At 54.8% G+C, this 19,626-nt stretch overlaps 1 protein-coding gene across 1 annotated transcript in view; it reads right to left on the bottom strand.

Moving 5' to 3' along the window:
- Nucleotides 1-19,404, bottom strand: part of DHX32 (DEAH-box helicase 32 (putative)) — a 35,576-nt gene extending 16,172 nt beyond the window's left edge. Inside the window, exons 1-4 of the mRNA XM_078769870.1 lie at nt 19,204-19,404; nt 18,641-19,010; nt 4,328-4,533; nt 3,314-3,473 (exon numbers count right to left, since the gene is read on the bottom strand). Of these exons, the coding sequence (XP_078625996.1) occupies nt 3,314-3,473; nt 4,328-4,533; nt 18,641-19,010; nt 19,204-19,268 (801 nt within the window). The 5' untranslated portion in view covers nt 19,269-19,404. The remainder of the gene's footprint in view (nt 1-3,313; nt 3,474-4,327; nt 4,534-18,640; nt 19,011-19,203) is intronic.
- Nucleotides 19,405-19,626: the final 222 nt, after the last annotated feature.

The raw sequence follows: 19,626 nt of genomic DNA, 5'->3' as shown, positions 1-19,626 counted from the left end.
CAAACCCTCACCAGGCTGTATTTTCAGTGGTTTTTAAGGCTTTTGTGTTAAAAAAAGATGTCGGCCGAACCACATGACCGATGACTATTTTTTCCCCTCCACCAGTTCATGCCGACATGGCGCTCAAGAAATTTCATCTTGATCGGATGAAGTTTTGTATAATTGTCAAATTATTATGTCATAATTGAGGCACCTATGACATCATTAACATATTTTATTCTCCATGGTTCTTTACAATGAGCCATGTCTCAATTTTTTCTATTCAGCACTGAGATTTTTATTAGTTACTATTTTTATTTTTTAAAATATTTATTTAATATTTTTAATATTTAATATTATAATTAATATTTAATATATTAATATAAATTATTAATAAGTATTAATATTAATTATTAAATATTAATATTTAATATATTAATATTATTTTTATTTTATTTAATATTTTTATTTGTTATTCGATTTTTCCAAGATATCGGCCGAACCACGTGACCTATGACGTCACAAATATCATAAAAAATTTTTTGCAGGTGGAGATGCACCTATGGTGAAAATTTCCTGTCAATTGGACCAACGGTTGCAGAGAAAATCATATTTATTCTGTATGGACAAAGACAGACAAACGGACTCAAATGCAATACGCTCTCCTCAGGCGAGGGCAATAAAGGTTTGGAGATTTAAAGGCTTATAAATAAATTAATTCCGGTTTTACCACAGCATGGCATTTGACCCAGTGTCCTTTACACCGCCCTATCTAACACGTTACATTAGTTCTTTGTACCTGTTGTTTGTGTCTTTTATGACGTACTTAAAAACAGGAAGTTTTCTGTTTGGAATGATTTTCAATTTTGTTTAACTACCAGACAGGCAGACGGAGTAAACAAATTACCTCACCCCTCTCTGCGTGTGTGCGGTCAGGATGGATTCAGACCCACTGTACGGTAAAACGGCAGACTTGTCTTCCTATTGATGTCTTCCTACGGCAGACTTGTCTTCCTATCTTCCTTCCCCCCCTTCCCACGCCTCCTGCCCCCAAGCCCTCTCCCTCCCACACTTCTCCCTGCTCTCAAATGTTGTGGTTGTGTGCTTCCCCTTCTCTCCCCATCTTGTCTTCCGCTCCCTCTTTTTGTATATTTTGTTTGTCTGGTTGATTTGTTTGTGAAATAAATGTTAGCTCTTTCACGAGCCTCGATTCAGTATACAAAAAAAAAAGAAAAAAAAAGTTGTTCCTCAATCATGAACTGACAAGACAGGCAGACATGAACCAATTGCTTCACCCCACTTTTCGCTTTGTGTGCATGGGGTAGTTAACCCGATGCACATTGGACCATTACTAGGTGACCATGGCCTGGAAAGCCTCAACTCTTAAAGACCAATTTCCACTTCCACTAACACTTCTCACCAATGGCCAAATCCGATGCAGGTTTTGAAACAGTTTATACAGATTCAGTCCATTCAACCCAAGCTATCAGAGTTAAATTTAAATTATATTGTCAAACTGAACACGCTGTGGCAGATTATTTTTTTGTACACAGAAAGCCAAGCTCATTGAAGAACTAAATGACAGAGGGCAACAGATAAAAGGGAACAGGAGTCCACGAACCTGCTTGTGGTAGGCAAAAATCAGGAGTTCAACCTTAGCTTCCTGCTGGGACATGCCCGAACACTTTAAGGCGGCCACAAAATTTCATTGGATCGTCAGGGAAAAAGAAGAATTAAACAACAGGTTTCAAATTGTGACTAGAAAGTGGAATTGGAGGCGAATGCGTGAATGTATATGGCTCTGCCGACGCTAGATGCCAACCCACTCTTACCTTTGATCTCGTCAAAAAGTCACATAAAAAAATTAACCATCACCTGAGACAGAGCATGAGAGAGAAGAGACGGAAGTATAACAGTGACATCAAATGCTTCTAACTCGATGCTTCTCGTAATGGTCTGTAAAATGATTGAAAAAGGGCACATGACCTTTGACCTGTTGAATCTAAGATTGCATCGCTTCATCTTTCTATTCCAGTCCATACATGTATCAAACGTATGGTTGACATCTCTTCAGCAGTTAACAGGTTATCTCAGCAGCATATCTTCAGAATGATCTGTTAGGAAGAATCAACCATCAGTATGGAACAGGCTTCCTACCAGAGGTATGAGGTGCAGAATACCAGTGCTCCAAATCTCTCAAACTTTTCAGCATCGCCATCGGCACATGAAACAGGTGACAGGTGACAGGTGACGGAACAGCACAACTGGAGGGAAAGCCATTGACCTCTAGATTCTACCTAGAATACAATGATGACCATGCTCGAGTCTAGAGATGATGTGGGGAGCGATTTGCTAACCGGGCCATTTCACAGCACAGTTGCTTTGGTTGGGGGCAGCGTGATGGTACCGGCGGGCTGACATTCAAGTCGGCTTTGGAAATGACATCATTCGGAAAATGGTGTCAGATACAGGGCGGAGATCATTACGCCTGTAGTCAACCCTCTGGTCGAACAGACTTGATCTTTATGAATGACAACACTTGTCTAACACAGCCAGACATAATCGCTCACATGTGCTGGCATGCACGATCTCAGGAATTCCGATTTGACAGGCTCGAGACATCTTAAGGAGGCATGTTTGAAGGCCTCAGGTCTGCCCGTAGTCTCGATTTTCAATCAGAAGTGGTCGTCATTTTTTAACTGTCTGCCTGTCCAGCAACGAAACAAAATTGAAGATCATTCCAAACAAGACACTTGCTGTTTTTAAGGATGTCACAAAAGGACACAAACAACAGTTGGAAATAACTAATGCAACGTGTTAAATAAGGTGGTGTAAAAGATACCGCGTCAACGGCAGCAAACTTCCGAAATGTTTCTTTTTTATACAACCTTTAAAATCTTTATTTCAATCGAATTAATATGCTCGAACACTGCAGAGCACAAATCACCTTCTTGGCACATTAAAAACCCCGTTTAGCAGTACTTGGACAAAATAATACAGCATTTTACATCATCTCAACCAATCAAATTTGCACACTTGCAGAGCCTCCCCACGTCCTCTTTTCTCAACCCTGCGTGTGTTAATGTGTTCTACGAATAGTGTACTTTGTAGGCGGCATCTGCTAGCAATTTACATACCTTTCAGACAACAATATTGTTTCCTCACATCTTAACTGTAGCTTCCACTGACAAAAGTTTGAGAATGCAAAGATCAGTGTTCTCGCCCCGATTTTACTTCAACCAACCGTTTTGCGACACCCCCTCCCCCCCCCCCCCCCACCACCCCACCCCAGATCCAATCCTTCATAAAACCTTACCAAACGGATCGCACTCACCTTGAGATCATTCCGCTGTTTGGTAATCTCCTTAAGGACACCCATGAGGATATCAGTGGCTAGGGTGCGCTCGTGGGCCTCATCAAGCATCACAACACCATATCGGTCCAGTAAAGGGTCATTCATCGCCTCACGGAGCAACATACCATCCGTCATGTACCTGCAACGCAGATATTTTTTCACGGCATCAATAAGGCTACCCAACACTAACGACTTGTGGAACTTCATTTCATTCACTTTGTGGGTTTGTTTTCATATGCATGTATGGGGGTCAAGTAAACAAAAGGAAAATTCATAGAATGAAGGAAAGGGACAATGATACACGTAATGTATGGCCACAGGAGGAGATTTGGAGAGAAGGTTGCATGGAAAATAGGAGAAAGGAAAAACAGCATGTATGGGATGAACAGGAATAGGTTGTTCACCATTCGGCCATTTTTACTGACAATGTGTTTTCTCCAAGCAGGATCCTTAATCTAACTCGAGCCTAGTCAATGGTGCGCTATAGCAAATCCCCACGCTTCCCACCTAAAACAAAGTTGAAGGATGGTATAAAGTTATACACCAGGAATGACCTAATATGCTTCAACTTTTGAGTAACCCCCCACCCCCCCCCCCCACTCTCCATTTTTCCACCTGGCACCCTAAGTCCCCACATCTTGGGGCATGAACTGGATCAAATCCAAAAAAATTGTGACCTATTTCATGTCTTCCCCAATGTTGATTGCATGTACAAAGTTTCATTGCAAAATGTTTAAAAACGAGCCCGTAATTGCATTTCTTGGTATTTGGATCTTTTGGCCGTGCCTCAGGGAGACGGGGCCAAAAATGACTGCTCTTGCACCTTCGTGGCATGTGATCACAACTACCACATTGTATGAATTTCTGCACAACCGTTTCGGCAAAGATAGCGTGACGGACAGTCAGACGGAGCCGATCACAATATCCCCGGTTCTTTTTTTAAAAAGCATGGGGATAACAAATAGTTGTGAATGCCCCTCGTATAAATCATACTTGAGGACTGTTTTGGCACTGCTGCAGTCCTCAAAACGGATGCTGTAGCCAACCTCCTGTCCCAGCATGACATCCATTTCATCAGCCACACGCTGGGCAACGCTCATGGCTGCCACACGCCGAGGCTGGGTGCAGGCAACTCCACGCTTCAGCCCGCTCGCCCCAGGAGGCATTGTGCGCACAAAGTCGACGCACCACTGTGGTATCTAAGGGGGAATTGTGTGAACATGAAAAGTAGGTATTACAAGTGTCAATAAGAGGAAGAACACAGCATGGAAGCCACGTATTGGAAAGAGAAACAATAAATGGAAACGAGGGAGAAGGCCAGACGAGAAAGGTAGGGTGACGATGAACTTTAATGAGGAATGGGGTGGACTGAAGGGCTACAAGGAATGTAGAGTACAATGATCACATAAGAGAGAGGGGGGGGGGGGGGGACATGTGGTGAGAAGTGAAGGAACGCAAGAAATACAACGTAAAAGATTTGCAAGGTTGGGGGCGTTGGGCCTACCAAAGGGAAAAATGATCGAGGCGGAGATAATAAACAGTGGGAAAAAGGGAACAACAATGCGGCAGTCAACAAAGGAGGATGGGGGAACAAAAGCGAGCGCAATAAAATAGAATTTCAAAAATAGGGGAAAAGGATAAAAATAAAATAAATATAATAAATAAATAAATAAAAATAAATGGATAAAAAGAGAGAAAAGAGAATTTGACGTGAACATGTCAATGGATATATGTCTCCGCCCGTATTAGATGTCAACCCACTGTTACGTTTGATCTCAATTGAAGGTCACATGAAAAATTAAAGGTCACGTGAGAGAGGGGGAGAGAGTACGAGAGAAAGAGAAATAAGTTTTAAAAAAGAGAAAGCATGAAATTCTTTTAACTCGAGTTATGATCTGCACAATGATTTACAACGGGCACGTAGCCTTTGACCTATTAGTCCGGCAGAAGTATGACTGAACCTGGAAATTTTATGCAAAGTTTTTTTTTTGATTGATTTTGGTAGCCTAGGATCTACTCTTTCAGAATCTGCCGGGTGCACTCCGTGCACCCTTGAGCGTTTTGAGAAATTCAAGATGGCGTCCAAGAAAAGTCCGGCAGAAGTATGACTGAACCTGGAAATTTTATGCAAAGTTTTTTTTTTGATTGATTTTGGTAGCCTAGGATCTACTCTTTCACTGAGAATCTGCCGGGTGCACTCCGTGCACCCTTGAGCGTTTTGAGAAATTCAAGATGGCGTCCAAGATGGCTGTCGTTTCAGATAACTCCCTATAACTCCGGTAGTATTTGACCTAGGATGATAATTTTGGTGTCTAACCGTATGTTTTGAGGGGCAAGGTATCCATTGAAACCATTTATTTGACTGGTTGGGGATTGCATCATATAGAAATGCAATATGGCCGCCAATATGGCTGCCATATTACAAATTTCAAACAAAAACAAACAAATTCACTTGTATTCACTTTTATTCAAATACATTCACTTGGTCTAGAATGATAATTTTGGTGTCTATCCATATGTTTCGTGGACAAAGAATCCATTTAAGTGATTAAAACAGATGCATATGAATTACATCACAAGAATCTGTGACATTGTTCAATTGAATTAAAATGCTAAGTAAGAGTCTGGCTGCAACCTGCAGCATAACAAGCACAGAATATTGTACATTTCAAACCAGCCTTCTTGCAGCTGCAAGAAAGCGTTCTGCAGGGGTTGTCACTCTTGCATCCACATCTGATCATACGCATGACAGTTTCTGGGGCGAGTTCAACATTTGCGGGAAGGAGGACCGGTTGTAGCGTTTTCAGTTTCGAGTGTTTTACCCATCCGTACATTTCTGCATCAAGTTCAGGTGGATTGCTGTCTTCCAGTGAACGCCACACAATGGCTTGGTGATGGGCCCTTCTTACATTCTCTTTAAATGCCTCACTTGTAGGAGGAAGGGAACAAAGTTTTGGTGGTACCGCGGAGGCCCGACCCGTTTTGGATGCCCACATCTTCCAGCGTGTTTCGGACATTGATTTACTCATAGAATATTGACCGTAACAGGCTGACATGAATGTGGTTGCCTGCGCAATCACTGATTCTATGGGAGAATCAATGACCCCTAAAAGTGACAGTGAGTGACCATCTTTCAGAACCTTCAATGCAGTACCTTTGCCAACCCCATAGCAGCATGCTACCGTATCACACCCAGTAAGAGCATGGGCTGGCAGGAGTTCATTCACAAAAGACACATGCTTCTCTACGGTTTTTCCAATGTCAATGACTGTTCGTTCCTTAATTGGTGATTCCATGGTGATACGATTTTTCATGCTTCCAGCGTGATAATAATGAAGCAAGAGAATGAAAACGTCAGTGTCATCGGATATCACAGTTATATCACTCTCTTCATTATTTCGAGCAGACAGCAGCACCTGTTGGACAATGATATTGTCCGCTTCCTCATGACTAGTTGAAAGGTCCGCCCTTCTGATCACTACACCACCATGGCTGATCTCAAATGGGGCAGCGTCCTCACCAAACACTATCAACTTGTGGCTTTGGGTGTATTCATGGAATGACTCGTCTTCAATCAGAAGTTTGACAATCAGGTTTATCAACTGCTTCTTGTTTTCGGTCACCGTCAACACAGTCTCTTGAGGTGGTAACTTGGTGTTCAACTGCAGCTCGTGGACTCGGCTAACTCCAGTGGCCCTAGCACTTCTGGTGACACTCTTAGTACTGTAATCGTAGTACCGATCGAACACTAGGTGAACGTCCCCAACTTTTAGTCTCTTGGCAATGGCGTGTTTCAAGTTGTTTGCGTAGTGTGTAGTGGTGCCCTCTGCAGGCCAAGGAATCACCCAGAGTAGGGCTGAACCATCAATCACAACTACTGAAGTTTCACTTGCTGTTGTCCGAGCAGATACCTCAACCAGAAGCTGTCGCTTTAAGGAAGACTTTGATGTTGCAGCTGTCATTTCTCCTGTGGGGTCAAACATAGACGTTGGTACTGGGGCCAATTCGTAGGATAGGACATCTTTTATGTCAACATCACGCCCACTTCTAGACTGTTGGCCTATGACCCTGGAGTAGATGACATTCATGTCGTACACTTTACTACCTCCCACATTCACATGTTTCTTTGTAGCCACCATGGTAGTCACGGTCTTGTGAATTGTTTCATGTAAGCCATCAGGTAAGTTCTCTCCAAATTCGCACATCTGTTCGAATCCTTTCTGCACATTCACTGCCAGGGTTCCATGTAGACCAGTTGCAATGTTCACGAGATCCTGTGGATGTTTCTCGGGATCAAGTGGATCGATACATTTTTGAAGCTTCCTCCTTATGGCTTCTCGGTCCTTGTTGTCATTCTCTATCCGTGCCTTCTTTTCTTCCTTATGTTCACTTCCTTGGTCTCCAGAGTCTCCAAGCATTTCGTCCAGAGCAGCCTCCACAGTACTACATGTATGAAGACTAAATGCCCAGACCTTGAGCGTATCCGGCTTCAATGTTATTCCTATGATGCCATTTGGGCCATGGCCATATCTCATGATAGTAGTTTCTATAAACATATCACTCCACAGGCCATTCCATAGCCCGCGCTGGTGCCTCATCACATGCTCCCCTTTCATGAACCGGACGAGTACCTCTTCTGGGAGGGCTTCCATTGCCCTTATGTAGCACAACCCATACCTTGCATAATGCACATGGCCAGCGGCAAAGAAATAGGGAAGCATTTGTTTGCATGCCTCAAGATGCAACAGCCAATCAGCCTCCCGCTCAGCTCGGACAAACCTCATCATAAGGAACACTGGTTTGATTAACATGTCCACCCACAGTTTGGCAGTCTTACTCCTTTTGGCTATGTCCACTCTTACTCCTACAAACACACAGACACACACACATGCACACAGAGATTACTGGAATTATAGATAGATGGCAGCCATATTGGCGGCCATATTGCATTTCTATATGATGCAATCCCCAACCAGTCAAATAAATGGTTTCAATGGATACCTTGCCCCTCAAAACATACGGTTAGACACCAAAATTATCATCCTAGGTCAAATACTACCGGAGTTATAGGGAGTTATCTGAAACGACAGCCATCTTGGACGCCATCTTGAATTTCTCAAAACGCTCAAGGGTGCACGGAGTGCACCCGGCAGATTCTCAGTGAAAGAGTAGATCCTAGGCTACCAAAATCAATCAAAAAATAAAACTTTGCATAAAATTTCCAGGTTCAGTCATACTTCTGCCGGACTTTTCTTGGACGCCATCTTGAATTTCTCAAAACGCTCAAGGGTGCACGGAGTGCACCCGGCAGATTCTGAAAGAGTAGATCCTAGGCTACCAAAATCAATCAAAAAAAAAACTTTGCATAAAATTTCCAGGTTCAGTCATACTTCTGCCGGACTTTTCTTGGACGCCATCTTGAATTTCTCAAAACACTCAAGGGTGAACGGAGTGCACCCGGCAGATTCTGAAAGAGTAGACCCTAGGCTACCAAAATCAATAAAAAAAAAAACTTTGCATAAAATTTCCAGGTTCAGCCAAAAAATTGGATTTGGCAACCGGGCTATATTGAACCCAAAATTGAATGTTTATCTTTGTATCGCAGTCCATATTTGTGCCAAGTTCGGTCAAAATCCCTTCGGTGGGTCACAAATTATCACAAATTATCGTGGAAGCGAAAATCTGCCACTCACGCACGCGCGGACAACCCGTAGGCATAACGACTCTGGCACAAAGGGATGCGGAGGCATAGAAATCCCTGGGAAAGAAATTGGAATCCAGACAAGGATCATTTCATCCTCCACTGAACTGCAAAACAATAATAGTTTCAGATTACAAACGTGTTCAATAGAACAATCCACCTCATGTGGATAGAAGGGGCGAGGCAATAATAATTGGGGCCATCCCAGTCGAGATGGAGATATTTAAAATTAAATAAAACTACGTGTGCCTCCTTGTCGCTTCACTGACGGGCGGAATCGAGAGCCAGCATGTTGTATTTCACAAACGTGTTGCATGGAGTTTTGCTTGGGCCTCCGAACTCGAAGGTAATTCTCAATCAAGACATCAAACCACTTGCAAAATTGAATATTTAAATTGCGAATGTAAATGGGACACAGCGCAAGGGGGATGACACTTTGTGCACGGAGTGCTCGCACGCTTCCTGGAGGAACGCAAAAAAGGAAATGAGGCCATTTGGCCCATCATTACCACGTTACTCTCGAATACTTTTTTTTCTTTTGCTGCATCTTTCGTGAAAAAAACAAAAACAACCAATATTCTCAAGGTTTTGCTAATCTATCTATAATTCCAGTAATCTCTGTGTGTTTGTATGTGTGTATGTGTGTATGTGTGTATGTTTGTCTGTGACCGCTGTTTCTCGACAACTACCGGTCCGATATACTTTAAACTTGCCAGGTATATTGCTGGGGACCCGAGGATGTGCCTTTTCAAGGTTTGAAATTAATCGGACAAGTAGTTACCGAGCTATGGCGATTTCTTTACCAAACACTGCAAGCCGTTCGCTTTGGACCAAACCATTGCATGTAAATAGAGGGGGGGGGTTCTGTGGTCGTTGCGAATGGACCAAACCATTCATGTAAATAGAGGGGGGGGGGGGGGGGTTCTGTGGTCGTTACTGCCACGTGGTTTCAAAGTTTTTTTTTTGTTGTTGTTGTTTGCACGCATGTTTTTTTGCACCCACGTACGGGCACGCCCTAGGATGTTTACACACACACACCCCTACACAAATTTTTTTTTTTTTTTTTTTTTGGCAAGGAACGGGCACCCACTGTACGGGCACGTCCTAGCTTATATATAGTACGGGCATGCCCTAGTGTCTAAAAAACCCGATATTGATCGATTGATCAAACTTGTTTTATTATAAGAGACTAGCAGAGCCCGTGGTAAAAATACGATGTAAAATGAAAAAGAATGCACAAAGAATGCACAATTCCTTAACAGCAAATAAATTTTTTTTTCCATCAAATAAGCTTAACATCAAATAAGGGAGAGAGGGTACAGGGAGGGTGGGTACAAGGAAGGGTGGGTACAAGGAAGGGTGGGTGGGTACAGGGAGGGAGGGTGGGTGGGTACAGGGAGGGAGGGTGGGTGGGTACAGGGAGGGAGGGTGGGTGGGTACAGGGAGGGAGGGTGGGTGGGTGGGTACAGGGAGGGAGGGAGGGTGGGTGGGTGGGTGGGTGGGTACAGGGAGGGAGGGTGGGTGGGTGGGTGGGTGGGTGGGTGGGTACAGGGAGGGAGGGTGGGTGGGTGGGTGGGTACAGGGAGGGAGGGTGGGGTGGGTGGGTGGGTACAGGGAGGGAGGGTGGGTGGGTGGGTACAGGGAGGGAGGGTGGGTGGGTGGGTGGTTACAGGGAGGGAGGGTGGGTGGGTGGGTGGGTGGTTACAGGGAGGGTGGGTGGGTACAGGGAGGATGGGTGGGTACAGGGAGGGTGGGTGGGTACAGGGAGGGTGGGAGGGTGGGTACAGGGAGGGTGGGAGGGTGGGTACAGGGAGGGTGGGAGGGTGGGTGGGTACAGGGAGGGGGTGGGAGGGTGGGTGGGTACAGGGAGGGTGGGAGGGTGGGTGGGTACAGGGAGGGTGGGAGGGTGGGTGGGTACAGGGAGGGTGGGAGGGTGGGTGGGTACAGGGAGGGTGGGAGGGTGGGTGGGTACAGGGAGGGTGGGAGGGTGGGTGGGTAGGAGAGAGGATGGGTGGGTGGGTAGGAGAGAGGGTGGGTGGGTGGGTGGGTAGGAGAGAGGGTGGGTGGGTGGGTGGGTAGGAGAGAGGGTGGGTGGGTGGGTAGTAGAGAGGGTGGGTGGGTGGGTAGGAGAGAGGGTGGGTGGGTGGGTAGGAGAGAGGGTGGGTGGGTGGGTAGGAGAGAGGGTGGGTGGGTGGGTAGGAGAGAGGGTGGGTGGGTGGGTAGGAGAGAGGGTGGGTGGGTGGGTAGGAGAGAGGGTGGGAGAGAGGGTGGGTGGGTGGGAGAGAGGGTGGGTGGGTGGGAGAGAGGGTGGGTGGGTGGGTGGGAGAGAGGGTGGGTGGGTGGGTGGGAGAGAGGGTGGGTGGTGGGTGGGAGAGAGGGTGGGTGGTGGGTGGGAGAGAGGGTGGGTGGGTGGGTGGGTGGGTGGGTGGGTGGGAGAGAGGGTGGGTGGGTGGGTGGGTGGGTGGGAGAGAGGGTGGGTGGGTGGGTGGGTGGGTGGGAGAGAGGGTGGGTGGGTGGGTGGGTGGGAGAGAGGGTGGGTGGGTGGGTGGGAGAGAGGGTGGGTGGGTGGGTGGGTGGGAGAGAGGGTGGGTGGTGGGTGGGTGGGAGAGAGGGTGGGTGGGTGGGAGAGAGAGGGTGGGTGGTGGGTGGGTGGGAGAGAGGGTGGGTGGTGGGTGGGTGGGAGAGAGGGTGGGTGGGTGGGAGAGAGGGTGGGTGGGTGGGTGGGTGGGAGAGAGGGTGGGTGGGTGGGTGGGTGGGTGGGAGAGAGGGTGGGTGGGTGGGTGGGTGGGAGAGAGGGTGGGTGGGAGAGAGAGGGTGGGTGGGTGGGAGGGTGGGTGGGAGAGAGGGTGGGTGGGTGGGTGGGTGGGAGAGAGGGTGGGTGGGTGGGTGGGAGAGAGGGGTGGGTGGTGGGTGGGGAGAGAGGGTGGGTGGTGGGTGGGAGAGAGGGTGGGTGGGTGGGTGGAAGAGAGGGTGGGTGGGTGGGTGGGAGAGAGGGTGGGGTGGGTGGGTGGGAGAGAGGGTGGGTGGGGTGGGTGGGTGGGAGAGAGGGTGGGTGGGTGGGTGGTGGGTGGGAGAGAGGGTGGGTGGGAGAGAGGGTGGGTGGGTGGGAGAGAGGGTGGGTGGGAGAGAGGGTGGGTGGGTGGGAGAGAGGGTGGGGTGGGAGAGAGGGTGGGTGGGTGGGAGAGAGGGTGGGTGGGTGGGTGGGTGGGTGGGAGAGAGGGTGGGTGGGTGGGTGGGTGGGTGGGAGAGAGGGTGGGTGGGTGGGTGGGTGGGTGGGAGAGAGGGTGGGTGGGTGGGTGGGTGGGTGGGAGAGAGGGTGGGTGGGTGGGTGGGTGGGTGGGAGAGAGGGTGGGTGGGTGGGTGGGTGGGAGAGAGGGTGGGTGGGTGGGTGGGAGAGAGGGTGGGTGGGTGGGTGGGTGGGAGAGAGGGTGGGAGAGAGGGTGGGTGGGAGAGAGGGTGGGTGGGTGGGAGAGAGGGTGGGTGGGTGGGTGGGTGGGAGAGAGGGTGGGTGGGTGGGTGGGTGGGAGAGAGGGTGGGTGGGTGGGTGGGAGAGAGGGTGGGTGGGTGGGTGGGTGGGTGGGAGAGAGGGTGGGTGGGTGGGTGGGTGGGAGAGAGGGTGGGTGGGTGGGTGGGAGAGAGGGTGGGTGGGAGAGAGGGTGGGTGGGTGGGTGGGAGAGAGGGTGGGTGGGAGGAGAGGGTGGGTGGGTGGTGGGTGGGTGGGAGAGAGGGTGGGAGGAGAGGGTGGGAGAGAGGGTGGGTGGGTGGGTGGGTGGGGAGAGAGGGTGGGTGGGTGGGTGGGAGAGAGGGTGGGTGGGTGGGTGGGAGAGAGGGTGGGTGGGTGGGTGGGAGAGAGGGTGGGTGGGTGGGTGGGAGAGAGGGGTGGGTGGGTGGGTGGGAGAGAGGGTGGGTGGGTGGGTGGGAGAGAGGGTGGGTGGGTGGGTGGGAGAGAGGGTGGGTGGGTGGGTGGGAGAGAGGGTGGGTGGGTGGGTGGGAGAGAGGGTGGGTGGGTGGGTGGGAGAGAGGGTGGGTGGGTGGGTGGTGGGAGAGAGGGTGGGTGGGTGGGTGGGAGAGAGGGGTGGGTGGTGTGGGTGGGAGAGAGGGTGGGTGGGTGGGTGGGAGAGAGGGTGGGTGGGTGGGTGGGAGAGAGGGTGGGTGGGTGGGTGGGAGAGAGGGTGGGTGGGTGGGTGGGAGGAGAGGGTGGGTGGGTTGGGTGGGTGGGAGAGAGGGTGGGTGGGTGGGTGGGAGAGAGGGTGGGTGGGTGGGTGGGAGAGAGGGTGGGTGGGTGGGTGGGAGAGAGGGTGGGTGGGTGGGTGGGAGAGAGGGTGGGTGGGTGGGTGGGAGAGAGGGTGGTGTGGGTGGGTGGGAGAGAGGGTGGGTGGTGGGTGGGAGAGAGGGTGGGTGGGTGGGTGGGAGAGAGGGTGGGTGGGTGGGTGGGAGAGAGGGTGGGTGGGTGGGTGGGAGAGAGGGTGGGTGGGTGGGTGGGAGAGAGGGTGGGTGGGTGGGTGGGAGAGAGGGTGGGTGGGTGGGTGGGAGAGAGGGTGGGTGGGTGGGTGGGAGAGAGGGTGGGTGGGGTGGGTGGGAGAGAGAGGGTGGGTGGGTGGGTGGGAGAGAGGGTGGGTGGGTGGGTGGGAGAGAGGGTGGGTGGGTGGGTGGGAGAGAGGGTGGGTGGGTGGGTGGGAGAGAGGGTGGGTGGGTGGGTGGGAGAGAGGGTGGGTGGGTGGGTGGGAGAGAGGGTGGGTGGGTGGGGTGGGAGAGAGGGTGGGTGGGTGGCGTGGGTGGGTGGGAGAGAGAGGGTGGGTGGGTGGGTGGGAGAGAGGGTGGGTGGGTGGGTGGGGAGAGAGGGTGGGTGGGTGGGTGGGAGAGAGGGTGGGTGGGTGGGTGGGAGAGAGGGTGGGTGGGTGGGTGGGAGAGAGGGTGGGTGGGTGGGTGGGAGAGAGGGTGGGTGGGTGGGTGGGAGAGAGGGTGGGTGGGTGGGTGGGAGAGAGGGTGGGTGGGTGGGTGGGAGAGAGGGTTGGGGGGTGGGTGGGTGGGTGAGAGAGGGTGGGTGGGTGGGTGGAGAGAGGGTGGGTGGGTGGGTGGGAGAGAGGGTGGGTGGGTGGGGTGGGAGAGAGGGTGGGTGGGTGGGTGGGAGAGAGGGGTGGGTGGGTGGGTGGGAGAGAGGGTGGGTGGGTGGGTGGGAGAGAGGGTGGGTGGGTGGGTGGGAGAGAGGGTGGGTGGGTGGGTGGGAGAGAGGGTGGGTGGGTGGGTGGGAGAGAGGGTGGGTGGGTGGGAGAGAGGGTGGGTGGGTGGGTGGGAGAGAGGGTGGGTGGGTGGGTGGGAGAGAGGGTGGGTGGGGAGAGAGGGTGGGTGGGTGGGTGGGAGAGAGGGTGGGTGGGTGGGTGGGAGAGAGGGTGGGTGGGTGGGTGGGAGAGAGGGTGGGTGGGTGGGTGGGAGAGAGGGTGGGTGGGTGGGTGGGAGAGAGGGTGGGTGGGTGGGTGGGAGAGAGGGTGGGTGGGTGGGTGGGAGAGAGGGTGGGTGGGTGGGTGGGAGAGAGGGTGGGTGGGTGGGTGGGAGAGAGGGTGGGTGGGTGGGTGGGAGAGAGGGTGGGTGGGTGGGTGGGAGAGAGGGTGGGTGGGTGGGTGGGAGAGAGGGTGGGTGGGTGGGTGGGAGAGAGGGTGGGTGGGTGGGTGGGAGAGAGGGTGGGTGGGTGGGTGGGAGAGAGGGTGGGTGGGTGGGTGGGAGAGAGGGTGGGTGGGTGGGTGGAGAGAGGGTGGGTGGGTGGGTGGGAGAGAGGGTGGGTGGGTGGGTGGGAGAGAGGGTGGGTGGGTGGGTGGGAGAGAGGGTGGGTGGGTGGGTGGGAGAGAGGGTGGGTGGGTGGGTGGGAGAGAGGGTGGGTGGGTGGGTGGGAGAGAGAGGTGGGTGGGTGGGTGGAGAGAGCGGGGTGGGTGGGTGGGAGAGAGGGTGGGTGGGTGGGAGAGAGGATGGGTGGGTGGGTGGGTGGGTGGGAGAGAGGGAGGGTGGGTGGGTGGGTGGGAGAGAGGGTGGGTGGGTGGGTGGGTGGGTGGGAGAGAGGGTGGGTGGGTGGGTGGGAGAGAGGGTGGGTGGGAGAGAGGATGGGTGGGTGGGAGAGAGGGTGGGTGGGTGGGTGGGAGAGAGGGTGGGTGGGTGGGTGGGAGAGAGGGTGGGTGGAGAGGGTGGGTGGGAGAGAGGATGGGTGGGAGAGAGGGTGGAGGGAGAGAGGGTGGGTGGGTGGGAGAGAGGGGTGGGAGGGGAGAGAGGGTGGGTGGGTGGGTGGGAGAGAGGGTGGGTGGGTGGGTGGGAGAGAGGTGGGTGGGAGAGAGGGTGGGTGGGAGAGAGGGTGGGTGGGAGAGAGGGTGGGTGGGAGGGTGGGTGGGTGGGTGGTGGGAGAGAGGGTGGGTGGGTGGGTGGGTGGGAGAGAGGGTGGGTGGGTGGTGGGTGGGAGAGAGGGTGGGTGGGAGAGAGGGTGGGTGGGTGGGTGGAGAGAGGGTGGGGGTGGGTGGGTGGGAGAGAGGTGGGTGGGTGGTGGGTGGGAGAGAGGGTGGGTGGGTGGGTGGGTGGGAGAGAGGGGGGTGGGTGGGAGGGAGAGAGGGTGGGTGGGTGGGAGGGAGAGAGGGTGGGTGGTGGGTGGGAGGGAGGGTGGGTGGGTGGGAGGGAGGGTGGGTGGGTGGGAGAGAGGGTGGGTGGGTGGGAGAGAGGGTGGGTGGGTGGGAGAGAGGGTGGGTGGGTGGAGAGAGGGTGGTGGTGGGTGGGTGGGAGAGAGGGTGGTGGGTGGGTGGGTGGGTGGGAGAGAGGGTGGGTGGGTGGGAGAGAGGGTGGGTGGGTGGGAGAGAGGGTGGGTGGGTGGGTGGGTGGGTGGGAGAGAGGGTGGGTGGGTGGGTGGGTGGGTGGGAGAGAGGGGTGGGTGGATGGGAGAGAGGGTGGATGGGTGGGTGGGAGAGAGGGTGGGTGGGTGGGTGGGAGAGAGGGTGGGTGGTTGGGTGGGAGAGAGGGTGGGTGGGTGGGTGGGAGAGAGGGTGGGTGGGTGGGTGGGAGAGAGGGTGGGTGGGTGGGTGGGTGGGAGAGAGGGTGGGTGGGTGGGTGGGTGGGAGAGAGGGTGGGTGGGTGGGAGAGAGGGTGGGTGGGTGGGTGGGTGGGTGGGAGAGAGGGTGGGTGGGTGGGTGGGTGGGTGGGAGAGAGGGTGGGTGGGTGGGTGGGAGAGAGGGTGGGTGGGTGGGTGGGAGAGAGGGTGGGTGGGTGGGTGGGAGAGAGGGTGGGTGGGTGGGTGGGAGAGAGGGTGGGTGGGTGGGTGGGAGAGAGGGTGGGTGGGTGGGTGGGAGAGAGGGTGGGTGGGTGGGTGGGAGAGAGGGTGGGTGGGTGGGTGGGAGAGAGGGTGGGTGGGTGGGTGGGTGGGTGGGTGGGAGAGAGGGTGGGTGGGTGGGAGAGAGGGTGGGTGGGTGGGTGGGAGAGAGGGTGGGTGGGTGGGTGGTGGGAGAGAGGGTGGGTGGGTGGGTGGGTGGGAGAGAGGGTGGGTGGGTGGGTGGGTGGGAGAGAGGGTGGGTGGGTGGGTGGGTGGGTGGGTGGGTGGGAGAGAGGGTGGGTGGGTGGGTGGGAGAGAGGGTGGGTGGGTGGGAGAGAGGGTGGGTGGGTGGGAGAGAGGGTGGGTGGGTGGGTGGGTGGGAGAGAGGGTGGGTGGGTGGGTGGGTGGAGAGAGGGTGGGTGGGTGGGTGGGAGAGAGGGTGGGTGGGTGGGTGGGAGAGAGGGTGGGTGGGGTGGGTGGGTGGGTGGGTGGGGTGGGAGAGAGGGTGGGTGGGTGGGTGGGTGGGTGGGTGGGTGGGAGAGAGGGTGGGTGGGTGGGTGGGTGGGTGGGAGAGAGGGTGGGTGGGAGAGAGGGTGGGTGGGTGGGTGGGAGAGAGGGTGGGTGGGTGGGTGGGAGAGAGGGTGGGTGGGTGGGAGAGAGGGTGGGTGGGTGGGAGAGAGGGTGGGTGGGTGGGTGGAGAGAGGGTGGGTGGGTGGGAGTGGGTGGGTGGGAGAGTGGGTGGGTGGGTGGGTGGGAGAGAGAGGGTGGGTGGGTGGGAGAGAGGGTGGGTGGGAGAGAGGGTGGGTGGGAGAGAGGGTGGGTGGGTGGGAGAGAGGGTGGGTGGGAGAGAGGATGGGTGGGTGGGTGGGTGAGAGGGTGGGAGAGAGGATGGGAGAGAGGGTGGGAGAGAGGGTGGGAGAGAGGGTGGGAGAGAGGGTGGGAGAGAGGGTGGGTGGGAGAGAGGGTGGGAGAGAGGGTGGGTGGGTGGGAGAGAGGGTGGGTGGGTGGGAGAGAGGGTGGGTGGGTGGGAGAGAGGGTGGGTGGGTGGGAGAGAGGGTGGGTGGGTGGGTGGGAGAGAGGGTGGTGGGTGGGTGGGTGGGTGGAGAGAGGGTGGGTGGGTGGGTGGGAGAGGGAGTGGGTGGTGGGTGGGAGAGGGAGTGGGTGGGTGGGTGGAGAGAGGAGTGGGTGGGTGGGTGGGAGAGGGAGTGGGTGGGGTGGGTGGGAGAGAGGGTGGTGGGGTGGGTGGGTGGGAGAGAGGGTGGGTGGGTGGGTGGGTGGGAGAGAGGGTGGGTGGGTGGGTGGGTGGAGAGAGGGTGGGTGGGTGGGTGGGTGGGAGAGAGGGTGGGTGGGTGGGAGAGAGGGTGGGTGGGTGGGTGGGTGGGAGAGAGGGTGGGTGGGTGGGTGGGTGGGAGAGAGGGTGGGTGGGTGAGAGGGTGGGTGGGTGGGTGGGTGGGAGAGAGGGTGGGTGGGTGGGAGAGAGGGTGGGTGGGAGAGAGGGTGGGTGGGTGGGTGGGTGGGAGAGAGGGTGGGTGGGTGGGTGGGTGGGAGAGAGGGTGGGTGGGTGGGTGGGGTGGGAGAGAGGGTGGGTGGGTGGGTGGGAGAGGAGGGTGGGTGGGTGGGTGGGTGGGAGAGAGGGTGGGTGGGTGGGTGGGTGGGAGAGAGGGTGGTGGGTGGGTGGGTGGGAGGAGAGGGTGGGTGGGTGGGTGGGTGGGAGAGAGGGTGGGTGGTGGTGGGGGGGTGGGTGGGAGAGAGGGTGGGTGGGAGAGAGGGTGGGTGGGTGGGTGGGTGGGAGAGAGGGTGGGTGGGTGGGTGGGTGGGTGGGAGAGTGGGTGGGAGAGAGGGTGGGAGGATGGGAGGGAGGCTGGGAGGATGGGAGGGAGGCTGGGAGGGTGGGTGGGAGGCTGGGAGGGTGGGTGGGAGGATGGGAGGGAGGCTGGGAGGGTGGGTGGGAGGCTGGGAGGGAGGCTGGGAGGGTGGGTGGGAGGCTGGGAGGGAGGCTGGGAGGGAGGCTGGGAGGATGGGAGGGAGGCTGGGAGGATGGGAGGGAGGCTGGGAGGATGGGAGGGAGGCTGGGTGGGAGGCTGGGAGGGTGGGAGGAAGGCTGGAAGGGTGGGAGGAAGGCTGGGAGGGTGGGAGGGAGGCTGGGAGGGAGGGGGAGGTCTGGGAGGGTGGAGTTTAGAGTGGGAGGGAGGACAGACAGACAGCATTGGCCTATTGAGTAGCCTATTATAATTTATATACACAGATGGGAGCCAGATAGACAGACAAGACATAGGGGACAGACATCAATGACAATGACAATGATCCAATGTCGATCTGGTGAACAGACCTGCGTGGTTTTCCCAGAACCAGTCTCCCCCACAAGGACCATGGTTTGTTGGCGAAGGAGGGTGTCCATGAAGCTCTCTCGGTACTCGAACACGGGAAGCAGCACACGTTTCCGCAGGATATCAAAGTAGCGCGGAGTGTAAGGAAGGCTTGTGAAGGGGTTCATCTGCATGGGGGGCTGCCGGACGACTCCGATGTTGTTCACGACCACAGGCCCTTTGGGGTCGCGCTCCTTGTCCCGTTCTCTTTCCCGGTCGCGGTCGCGTTCCCGATCCCGATCTCGGTCCCGGTCCCGGTCGCGGTCGCGGTCCCGGTCTCGGTCCCGGTCGCGGTCTCGATCCCGCTCCCGGTCCCGGTCCCTCTCGCGGTCCCTACGGTTGGACATCATCATCATCATCAAACCAGGGAAAGTCACAAATCAAACAGACATCGAGGTAAAATTCCTATTTCGAATAACATAAACAAAATGGAAGCCAAGGGTTGGATTGAAGCATCTCGGAGCAAAGCGGGCCTTGCAACGTGCCCACAAGCCTAAATCCCAGGCCTTTCACGCTCAACACTTACCTGTCGTAACGCTTCTTGTTCGCCGAATGCTCGTCGCCGATGTCGATCCGATGCCGTTTTGACATGTTTCCGAGGTAAGTAAACAGGAGGAAGAAACTGACGAAAGGAGAAATGAACGACACAGGCTGAGGCCACCGATACCGATCACACAAAACCACGGCAAGATGGAGACACGGCCGTGACGCACTTCCGGCCGTGCCGCGCATGACGCCGCCGAGGTTTATAATAAACTTCCTTTTCACTCCGAAATACCCATTTCCGACCGAAATCCTCAAGGAAACTAATAAACGATTCCGATTTTTATTGAAGACGCTTCTGTTTTAACATCGATTCTTCGAGCGCCACGTGGGCCCTGACATCTGCATTGACTCAGACCGGAGCGCATGCGCAGTTCTGATCTTCGAAGGATGGAAGTTTCGACAT

Source organism: Myxine glutinosa, chromosome 1 (assembly GCF_964187855.1).
Source record: "Myxine glutinosa chromosome 1, kmMyxGlut1.1, whole genome shotgun sequence".
Taxonomy (NCBI): Eukaryota; Metazoa; Chordata; class Myxini; order Myxiniformes; family Myxinidae; genus Myxine; species Myxine glutinosa.
The sequence above is the reverse complement of the archived record's forward strand: the minus strand, read 5'-3'. Positions and strand labels throughout refer to the sequence as shown.